The sequence below is a fragment of the Fulmarus glacialis genome, unplaced genomic scaffold (genome assembly GCF_000690835.1).
Source record: "Fulmarus glacialis isolate BGI_N327 unplaced genomic scaffold, ASM69083v1 scaffold33006, whole genome shotgun sequence".
Lineage (NCBI taxonomy): Eukaryota > Metazoa > Chordata > Aves > Procellariiformes > Procellariidae > Fulmarus > Fulmarus glacialis.
In genome coordinates this window covers 1,053-12,446 of record NW_009219295.1, presented here as the reverse complement: position 1 = coordinate 12,446, position 11,394 = coordinate 1,053, and the positions used below count along the sequence as shown (strand labels likewise).

Sequence of the window (11,394 nt, the reverse complement as noted above, 5' to 3'; positions counted from 1 at the left end):
CCCGCGCCAGCGAGAGGCCCCCGCGCCAGCACAGCGAGGGACCGATGTACAAGTCACCTTCACGCTGGTAACGGCGCTCGCCGCGTACCCTCTGCCGGTGCAGCCGCCCAACGCCGTAACCCCCCGGCAGCCGAGGAAACCTCCGCCGCGGTGGAGCCTTTCACACAGACGCGGCAGTCTGGCTCCGAGCTCAGGGGCTGAAGAAGTGACCAAAACACTCCAGGTCCACTACTCACGAATCGAGGGATGTCGGCATCACTGGAAACTCGGGTATCGCGTCGTGACGGACAGGAACAAGGAGGGAAGCTCGCCCGGTTAGTTCTGCTGTCCGAAGGGAAGGAGAGGCTGAGATGCTGCAGGCAGCAGCGGTGGTGAGAGGGAACAGGACTAGAAACACATCGTTTTCAAGAAACTATTCAATAAAGGAAAAGACTTTAAAAAATATATCTCTATATACTTTATATCATATAAATTATGCTCGTCTTTCTGTAACGTTCCGCTATATTCTACCCGTGAAGCTCCGAGTGCCTCAGTGTGAACGAGGTAACGATTCGGTGTTTCATTTCACTCCATTTGTGTGTGAGGGACAAACCTACTTCAGTTCATTTTAATACAGTGTAAATAAATTCATCGTCAGACATACTTGGTAAATCTCCAGTCTAAAAAAAGGCATTTTTTTGAGCGATACAGAGTTGGGATTGCTGCCTGGAAGTTTAAGTGACTGGATTTCCTTCAGGAAAGAAGTTTGCTGTGCACGTACGGTACAGACCATCCGAATAATGTTTGGGAATTTGGAGCATCACCACAATGAGCTTGGGAAAACTGGAGTCACCGCAGGTCACTGAGACCTTCCGCTAGCTCTGTTCTCCAGTCCTGCAATTAGATCCACATCAGCAAACCCTCAGTGTCCGAGGTGGCTGCCCTCTGCACGGACAATAATCTACAGGATGGGGGTACCAGGCTGGATTAATGCAAAAAACTATGAATTATTTCACTTAACTGTCCACCTCCAGTAACTAACTGGTCCAGAAAATTGGTAAACAGACTAAATTATTAGTTCAGCCCAGTCTAGGCAGGCAGTGGTTCCAAGCTGTTAATATCTGACAAGCATTTACGAGACCTACATGAAATTGCAGCTCTCAATTTCTCCAAAGCCAACATTAACCAGCCCTCACGCCGACAAGTGCACAGAAGAGGTCAGACGCCGAATACGCCCCAGAGCTGACGTCCCCTCACTCCCGGAGCGGGGCGAGCTGTACTGCCAGGGCAGGGCTGGGGACGGACGGTGCTCGCCCCTGCTCGTGCCAGTTGTGGGTCAGGGACCGAGCTCTCCAGCTGGTGTTTTCCCAGAGGCAAATGGCATTTGCAGTCACTGCTGTGCAGGCACAGCATCAGCCACGATTACCCGTTTGCAAAGACCCAAGACATTAAGTGACAGTGCTCCCTCCCTTTTGGCCTTTCTCCCCTAAGTTACCTGTCCCAAACCTACCGAGAAGGGACGCCAGCCAGGGAACGACAGCTGTTGCACATACCCCACTCTGAGACAGGACTATTTTTGGCCATTGTATCCTCAATTCCCCTAACAACTAATTTCTTAAATGTTCCCAGTTTGGTCTTTATTTCCCCAGTGATTGCTCAATGCCATTACTTCTGATCTTACTCAAATGAGAACAATTATTTCCTGCCCTCTGCTATATCTCTACGTATCTATAAACAACCAAGCGTTCCCTATACATTTGTCTTAGCTTCTTCTGCAACACTCGAGTATCTGCTGCTCTTTCTAAACAGAGCCGAACCCCGCAGCAGAGGTTGCAATTTCATTTTTCAATAAAACGAAAGCCTTCATAGCAGGCTCAGAAATGCTACACGGAATCCAAACCTATAAGTTCAAATCAACTGCAGTCATCGCCATCTGGATCTTTTGGACTGAGAAAAAACAAGCTACAGTCATTATCTGCTTTTAATATCAGATGGCAAGGGCCTGGGGAAAAATCAACATGCTTTATAAAAGTGCTCAAGATAAACAGCTATTTCTTTGACCTTTCTCGCAGGAAACCATGTTTTATCAAAGTGCTCAGCAGAGTTTAGTTGTTTCTCCAACCTCTCGGAGAACTGATTTTCTAAACAACACTTACAGTTCCAGAAAAAGATTTCTGAAAAAATCCTTCTACCTACTACCTATGGAGGCAGCGACAGGCAAATGTTACATCAGTGTAACAAAAAAAGAAAAACCAAACAAATACAAACGTTGTTGACCATCTAAGCATTTGTAATTCATGTAGTTGCCCTTCTCTCATCTGCCCGTTCTCCCCTGTGTCAGTTGCAACTTTACTTCTTAATTTTTTTCATCTTCATCAGGACATTAAGTTAGTAGATTTTTTTTTTTTTTTTTGGTCTAAGTTTCACAAATTCATCAGATCCTCAAAGCAGCAAGGATCTGCTCACAGTTGACTACACTGTCTGTTCTTCACACACTTTTTACTTGGTGTCTCACAGCACAGGCTGCACACACCGCACAGGGCAGCTGTCAAGCCTCTCCCAGGCCCAGGTTAGCCAGCCGAGCTGGGTCGGGATCAGTAGCAAGTACTAATTCTGTAAGGGGATGGGGGCATGTAACAGATGCCTTGTTTTTATTCTGGCTGGCAACTCAGTTAGTTCACATTAGACAATGCTAGCTCCTTAATTTTTCACTGGTTGAATATTTGGCAGGTGGCGCCATGAAGTTCCGTATTCACGTATAAGGGCAGGTTTGCTTTAAAGAACTATCCCTTCATGTGGAGCAGTTCAGTGTCTCCCCTTTCCATCAGCACCAGATGATACAATTCCATTTTTGCACCAGCTGGGTATATTTGGCTTGAAGGGAAACCGTGTCCCTTCTCATTAGCTGTTAGTGGCACAGTCTGTTACCTCGTTTCTTCTCTCCCCCCACCCTCTCTCCCCGAACTCCAACTGGCTAAGTCCGTCCTTGATCTGGAGCTCAGACGCAAGCCAGGTCCTTCTCTCCCAACCTCATACGCTGCTGTCCTCGAGCAGGGGCTCTTTGCCATCCGATCCTCCGGCCTGCGGGCTGTGGGTGTGGGTCTGGGCTCCGTTACTGTGCTTCTTGTGGCTGCCTGATCTCAGTGCAAGGTTGTGTTCTGGAATGAACAAGGCCACCAGCAGCGACAGCAGGACAGAACAAGCTCCAAACAGGAATGGAGGCCCTGGGATAATGCTGCTCTGTAAGGCGAAACAGAGGAATGATTAATGCTCAAGTCGAAGGGCATAAGAAGCCCAGCAAACAGAATGATAAAGCTGAACAGCTTACCTCGTCTGTAGGGTTGGCCATGTTGGGTTTGGAGGCCTTACCCAAAGTTTCCACCTCAGCCATTTCATTCAATTCCACATGGAAGAGATAGAAGACAAAGCCATAGAGCGCCGGCCCCAGGCCGTTACACAGACCCCGAATTCCAGTGATCATCCCCTGCACCACACCTGGGAACAAAGCGAGGAAAGGAAGACAGGCTTAGAGCTTTCTGAAGAAACTTGTTTTATTCAAGGATGCTTACATATTTAAAGACAGGATCAAACATTCAGATCTGGATTGACGTGAACTCTACAATGAAATGGCTAGCTGGTGATTAGCTTCGCTCAGTATCAGGTTTTACAAAAATCAGTAATGCTGGGCTTGCTACTTTCAAGAATAAAACAAGCATGGGCACATAAAGCGACAATTTCCAACTGAACCGGAATTTAAGGCAGCCAAGTCTGAGGACTCAGGGTCAAACCATGAAGCAGGCAAACGATGAAGCAGCAGTCTCCTCTCTACCTCAGATAGGGAACACTGAACACCTACGTGCATAATTTAAGAATTCCCTCCCAAAGCATCAGCTATGGTCAAAGGCAAGGGTGTCAATACGACCAAGAATAAAGCGACACTCCACAGTTGGCACAGATGTTCCTGCCCACCCCTCCACCGCCAATGCTGAGAATTCGAACGTGCGTCAGCTCAAGCGCCTGCTGGGATGAACTCGCCCGTTAGATAAATCCCCAAGCGCCTCACCCTGTTGGTCGGGGTCCGCATTCCTAGACACCATGGCACTGATGGCTGGGAAGGTGATGCTAGACATGGCAGCCACAGCTCCTGCTGCCCACATCATCCTCGGAAAGAAAGAGGCAGCAGTTAGGGGAGGCAGGCTCCCGAGGGACAGCCGCAGACTAGCGCCACGGCATGGCAGCATCTCCCTCTGCCAGGGGACAGAGAGCTGCCACGGAGCCACAGCAGAGGGAGAAACCTGCCGATGCCAGGAGACGAACATGGGCAAACTCTTACCAAGGCTGCGAGCCGAAGCCGTACCAGGCAAGCTGCAGGATCTGGAAGCCTAGTCCCAACAGGATGGTGTTTTTATTTCCTATCGAACGCATGAGAATTCCCAACACTACTGTCTGGAAAGAAAAACAGATGCTTTCAAAGTAAGTGCAAAGAAAGATGACAACACTGGAAGACAAGAGGACAGGAATCTGAGGGAACTCATGCTGCTGTGAGACTGGCTATCATGCACATGCACACCTCCACTCTCGTAACGTTGTGTTAGAAACCAGCACATCCCTGCCCGCGGCAATCAGAGCACAATATCTATAGAGTTTCACAGAACAACACCTTTACCACAGTTTGTTGTTCAACAAACAACAGCTACATTCAAAAGATAAGAAAGAGGGACCGCAGGTAGCCGTGCACGGGTCCGATGACGTCTATGTGACCACAGGGATTCTGACAACTCACCAGCCCTGATTATCAGAAATTTTGGACATTCTTATAACCACACTGCTAGAGCCAAGACAGAAATTGCTTCTCACCTGAGCCAGTATAGAGAGAATTCCAACTACACCAATAAAGGCTGCCACAGTCTCCGAGGAAAAACCAATGACCTGTGAAAACACCAAAGAGGGACTTTTCAGGCAAGAGATTTGTGCCATATGAGAAAAGCCACTCCATCAGTGTCACTAATGTTTACTGACATTGCTTATCAGGTACTTAAACATTAATCAACCGTACCTTCCACTACCTCCCTGCTGCCACAGGAATAAAATGGAAGATTTTCCTCTGGCTGAAGAAACAGCTTTAAATCACTGGGTTCACCTTAAATGCCTGAAAGTGCCATGGACAGGATAGACGGGCAGACCACCAGCAAGAAGCCAAGCAAGGGTCCTGGCAATGCCTACCGAGGGGTCGCCAGGTCCCACATTTTTTAGGAAAGCGGGAACAAGTCACTATTTCTTATAGCTTCAACTTTACTAAGCTATTGGCCAAGATTAGCTTCTTCAGGACATGCAACTAAGATAATATTTGTAGGCTGGGGTTTCCTGCATTCAGAGCCTTCCCTCATCACAAGAGACTGACCTGTCGCAGGTACAGGAAAAAGCTGGAGTACTGGCCGGCTTCAGGAAGGTAGGAGAGAAAGACAGTGATACAGATGAGCAGCACTGTAGAATCCTGACCCACTTTCCGCAAGGACTGTAGGGAAGGGGGGTGGGGAATGAAAAAAATTAAAGAGTTAATATCATTAAATATTCTCCAGGTATAGAGACAGCAGAACCAAGTGTTTAAGTCACCATCTTATATCTAAGAAGTGAATGCCTGAATGAAACCAGACCAGCATTTCAGAGGAAGATGCGAACACTGCCACAACACACCAGACCAGGTGTACAATTGCATTAACTTACACCCTAGAATGAGAAATTTTTACCTTTCAGTTTCTCAGATTTATAGTCAAGTGCTTTTGATCAGAATTGTTTTTTCCTCAGACAGCCAAAAGAATCTTCATAGCAAGCAAAGGTGAGGTGAAACTGTGCAAAGCTCCTCATCGTTAGCAAAGGTCCTGAGAAGCCAGGAACGCAGAAGACTTCTCCTGACACTACACTATTGCTAAGTAATAGAATTTATTAACTGGCACATTTCCACCAAGAGGTGCTCTTGCTTCAGGACATCTGGAGCTGCTTTTAGGTGGTTCGTAGCTATATGAAATCGGTGAGAAGCTGCTAGACAGCTCTAGATATGTGCAGTCTGCTGTCAGTTGAACGCTGTACCTTCAACGGGGTTAATCTAAGCCTCGCATCCTTCATCTTTTGTGGAATGCACCTTCCTTTTGAGAGAAATTAGCAGAACTAAAGCAAATATAAGCATTACCAGCATGCGCAAAAAACAGCAGCGACATTACTTACAGCGAATGGGTCTGCTTGTTCCCAAGAGATTGGAGCTCCCCAAGAGACCGGGCGCATCTCTTCTGGCAGAGACTCCGGCACAGCCAGCAGGATGAAACCAATATCCAGCAAAGCAACACCTGAAGCTAGCACAACCACCAACGTATCGCCGTAGGCTTGGGAAAGGTACGCACCAATCGCTGGGCTTGTGACCAGACTAGCAGCAAACGTGGCTGACACCTGGAAGCATAAAACATTAATACAGCCTCTTCTTCCTAGAGCCTATTTTCTCCTCCAGAGTAACCCAAGGCTACTAGTTTTGCCATCTTTGATGGAGATAATCCAGGTGAACAGGGATTCCTGTAGACAGAAAGATGACATGTTCTCTTGGTGCGATCTAGGCTAAGTTCTAGCAAAGGGAAATTAAAGCTATCCTAACAATTCACATAGGAAACTTTCAGTAATCCTGTAGAAAGGGCCCAATGACAGCCAGCATCACAGCCTCCCCCCTTTCCTGGTGCAAAGAAGTTCACAGACCAGGCTGGTTTAAAGGCTAAGCGACAATACAGCCGGTATTCAGATTGCATAGAAATCAGCCCTCTCCCTCGGTGCTAAATCACAAACAGAAGAACAGGGAGACTGTATTATTAGTGAAGCGCATATCATCTTTTCACTGATACTGTCCTCAGGCTTGTCAACAGATCTCTCACCCTAATTTTATACCTCTCCTAGCTCCAAAGCCCCAAATATTTCTTTCAAGAGACAAGCCAGTTATTCAGCTCCTTACCAAGCCATACGCCGTGCTGCGTTCATGCTCCTGTGTGATATCAGCAACATAGGCAAAAATCACAGAAAAGGTGACAGCAAAGACTCCAGACATGGAAATGACAGCAAAATACCACCTGAAACAGGCATTGCCAAAGGCAGAGTTAGAGAGCAACCACACGGTAGCGCACAGCTGCTGAATTAGAACCTCTCTGTTATTCTTCCTTCAGTCCATCCTACTTCATGGCACCAGAAAGCGCTCAGGAACACCGAGCTTCAGTCTGGTGGCCCATGGAGTTTTATCACTTATTTTCCCCACACAGGAAAGAAACATCAACATGCCCTAATAGTGATAACACACCTATCAGGAGAATAGGCATCAGGAGAGGAAAGACAGACTCTTTCTTCCTGATGCTGAACCTTCCAGTAGAACCAGACAAGTAAATTAGTCTCTAGGCTGAGCATCCTCCTCCACTGGACAGACTCTTCCATCTCATCTTCAAACGCAACACCCACAAATCCCCCATTGTTCAGCCTCACACTCATTCCTCTCCCCAGAACCTGTTGTTAAAACAAGAGTAAACTCACCACGGACTGATCTTCATAAGGGGAATTGGCGCACAGGTGAAGAAGACAGTGAGGAGGAGGAAGGATTTCCTGCCCCAGACATCAGAGAGAGCACCAATCAGTGGGGCACTTAGAAAAGAAAGCAGGCCCTAAGACAGACAGACAGGACGACAGAGAGAAATCCCTCAGTCAAATTCTGATTGTCGATAGCAAGAGCTTTTGACAATATCATCTAAAGATAAAAATACGACCAGACAATCCATTCCTATTTTCCACAAGCAGGCAATAGCACCAAAACATAACAGTTTGTTAAACTGCTCACATCCTTTTAGGGAGAAAAAAAAAAATCCTCGACCAGCGAGGCGCTGCTAAACACTCCGATTACTTCCCGTTCCCTGCGACTGCTCAGCCCGCAGCTGTGGTCTTCCCAGGCACGCCTGTGCAGCAGGGATTTGCCCTGCCGTACCTAAAAAGATGTTGGCACAGCTCCATCCCATTAACATCTGCTGCAGTTCTAGGGAAAGCTTTCTCTTTCAGACGAAGACAAGACAGACCCGATGAGATGCCAAGGCCATTAAGCACAAATAAAATTGTTCAATGCCTTTCAACGTCTTTCAAACCCGAGACGGGCAGGGAAGAGCCCTTAAGTGTATATGGGAGTGCCCAACTCACATGGAAGCAAACCTCTCTGGGGCCATTTTCTGAGATCCTCTTGCCAGAGCCAGGGCCTAACAATCTGTTTTGCCACCTTCCCGAGTCAGAACACACGGCTACTGCTTGGTCGCTATAGTTGCCTCCAATTGCCTCCCCCAAGGCTCTGGGAATGCTGGTCTAGTCCAAACTCACCGCACCCACTTACCACGTCACAACATACTCCCCACCTTCTGTCTGGGGACAGCCCACTAAGGCCCGCTTAGTTTCCGCTTCTATTACTGGTAGGTTCAGATGTCATTGATTTTTTATTTTGTTACGCTCCAGAATATGGATACAGGGCTGATCTCATGCTGATTAGAATATTTTCAGCTAAAACACACAGCTGTTATAGCCCCAAACCCATGCTGAAAAGCAGCACGTTGTTAATACTGCTCAGTAAAATCAACTACACAAGCTGCCCGATGTCTACGCTCTGTTAACTCTTCATTTTGCATTAGGTTTGCCAGTAGCACCCCAAACTGAAATATGAACATTTATCTGTCACATACTGGTTGACATCAGCAAATGACACATTATAACGGCTTGCCACTTCTTGCACTGATTGCAGATTCAAAAGAAAGCCTGGAAGGAATACTCCTTACCTTGACTCCATGAATCAGGCCATTCATCAAGAAGGTATGCTGAGGAAAAGTCTGGTGTAACACCTGGGGGGCGGGGGGGGAAGAAAAACCAACAAAAACAAAAAAAACAGAGCTAGCAACTTTTGCAGAATTTCCATAAGCACCTGACAGCTAGATGCCTGGAGGAGCACAGAACAGGGAAAATGGGAAATACGCTACCGACAACGCCCCCGGTGTACCTACGTGAGGAGCTCTACCTCCCCTCTCCAACAGGGGCAGCCACTTTCTTTAATACTTCCCAGGTCTATAAATTATTCCAGCATGCTTGGGCAGGGCTAAGTTAATTGGACACATGCCTTTCTCCATCCCTGCACCATCTGATTTCCCTCTGGTTTTACTGCATGTGACCACATCACTTTTCTGTTGTTCTCCCCCCTTTTTGTACTGTCTGTATGTTCGATTTGCATTTTATACTACTGAGCTAATACTAATTTCTAAATGCCTTTGCATAAACAAAGACTCCTTACCTAGATATCAGAGATCAGGTCAAAAACACGCATGGCATATTAGACTTCAATCTGAGCTGGCATACCACCACCAGAAAATGAATTTAAAAAGCTAAGAATTCTTCCTGCAAGTGCCAAAGCAGAAGTTTACAGCTCCTTAAGTAAAGGCAAGTATCTGAGATGAGATTTCAAGTTTCTTTAATAAAGCTATCGCTCTGCACTTAACTTGATTGTGAAGCTGCCTTTGCGGCCTGTGTTAATCATAACTCAGTCAAGTCCTGAATGAGTTACTGGTGGGCTCTCCCAGAATGAGCATGACTTGGTGGAGCAAGTAATTGCCAGGAAATCATGTCTCTGCTTTTACACCCCAGACAATGATGGTGGTAGTTCAACAAAAATCTCTTTTATCCCTAAATAAGTCAGTGCAGGGTAAAAGGTGCAGTCTTCAGATAAAAAGTCAAAGCTTTGCTCAACTTTCTTTCATTAAGCTCCCAAGTGTACTTTTTTTTTTAATACCTAGGAAAAAAAAAGCAATAAACGACAGTAAACTACCAGTAAATTCTAGTAATTTCAGGTCAGGTCTTTCACTCCTGCTTTCTCAAAATCCTCCAAAAGCTTTCAAAAATCTAACTCGTGCTTTGCTTCAAGTTAAGCTACAATAATTAAGAAAAGAATTGCCCAACTCCATAAAAAATTACTATAGCTCCAGGTACAAACCATTACATCTCGGTTTCTACTTCTTATACTCCAAAGGCCCATGTTAAGATCTTTACCCTCGCCAACCCAAGGTGAACTCTGGTCTACAAGAGCCAGTATTATTCCCAGGGAGACTTACTCACCGTTAGCATCGGCGTGGTCAGCAGCCCCCAGGCGAAGAACTCCAGGAAAATAACCACCACGGCATGGTACACGCTGGGCTCTCCGATCCCCTGTCGCTGCAAAACAGAGCTCCGTAAGTTAAAAAAAAAAATACACGTATCCTGATCTGCGATAGATTTGAGATGTGTGGTTGGACGCCGAAACGTCAACTCTGACCTAAGCCACCCCCAAGGTGATTCAGCGCTGCCTAGCGCGGGCGAGCTCATGCCGCAGCATCTCTCCATCCAGGGTCTACCAACGCGCGCCTCTCCTACAAAGCCGATTGTTTTCAATTTTTTTCTCCAAGAACTAATATCTTTGATACCATTATGCTTTCTCGAAACACGACCAAACGTATCATCCTTTCAATCCTCGCCTTAAGGACTTGGAAATGAAACACCTCAATTCTCTCATATTTTGACAGCAGTACGTGCAACACCCCAGAAAAGACTCTGGGAGTTTGGGAAGGCAATTTTACTCCTCAGCGCCAACTCCATCTACCCAGCATGGTGGGAAAGGCACAGTCCTTAGATCAGCTGTTAGAAAACCCCCACACCTCAAGGCCTTGCTTATCTTTCTTTCCTTCAAGATTTCTCACGGCGCTTTCAGGGCAGCATTTGTTCTGTCACTTTTCCAAGTGCCAAATCTCACCTGCTAGCCCAGGAGGTTTTCTCCTGCCATGCAGGACACACCTGCAAAGTCACGAGCTCACAAGGAAAACAAATCGCAAGGAACGGGAGGAAAACACACCAGTTTCAGTTGAATTACATCAGGGAACCGCACGGGCCAAACATTTAGTAGCACAATGTGCTTTTCCACAGGAACCCATTTCTTATATTAGCAAACCACATGATCTGAACTCACCAAGAAGTGTAGTCTAGCCCTGACACATTATTAATAAAACCACCTGAAATGCCTGCAATCCCAGCAATTTAGACAGCTTCCAGCAGCTTGAAGAGTATCCAGGAATTAAAAAAACTTCCATCAGCTGCACAAATCTTACATCCAACGGGATACTGGGCTTGGTATGGGAAACCTCAACTCCACGGGCATTTCTTCCAGGCTAAGAGAACGGACTTTTGTATTAATTTCCTCAGAGCTGACTAACATTTCTACACTGTGCTCTTGAGATGCATTTCATTTAACGGACCAGACCAAAGATGTATCTGTATCAGTATCCTGCCTCCAGCATTCACTACTGACAGATTCTCAGGGAGAGGAATTCAAGAAACTTGGCATGCGAA

The 11,394-nt window shown here is 46.5% G+C and overlaps 1 protein-coding gene across 1 annotated transcript; it reads right to left on the bottom strand.

The window, feature by feature from the left end:
- Window positions 1-2,404: 2,404 nt before the first annotated feature.
- On the bottom strand, window positions 2,405-10,230 carry LOC104070199 (hippocampus abundant transcript 1 protein-like). Its single transcript, XM_009580316.1, has 11 exons — window positions 10,132-10,230; window positions 8,808-8,870; window positions 7,534-7,661; window positions 6,968-7,082; window positions 6,202-6,420; window positions 5,381-5,494; window positions 4,837-4,908; window positions 4,313-4,425; window positions 4,043-4,140; window positions 3,308-3,474; window positions 2,405-3,219 (listed from the first exon to the last, which is right to left on the bottom strand). The coding sequence occupies exons 1-11, from the start codon at window positions 10,138-10,140 to the stop codon at window positions 3,010-3,012; spliced, it is 1,308 nt and encodes a 435-aa protein (XP_009578611.1). The 5' UTR covers window positions 10,141-10,230; the 3' UTR covers window positions 2,405-3,009.
- Window positions 10,231-11,394: the final 1,164 nt, after the last annotated feature.

Coding starts and splice junctions, on each gene's coding strand:
- LOC104070199 (XM_009580316.1), bottom strand. Junction 3,475..4,042: donor TGCGGACCCCGACCAACAGG/GTGAGGCGCTTG, acceptor CTTTGTTCCCAG/GTGTGGTGCAGGGGATGATC. Junction 3,220..3,307: donor TGGCCAACCCTACAGACGAG/GTAAGCTGTTCA, acceptor TTCGCCTTACAG/AGCAGCATTATCCCAGGGCC.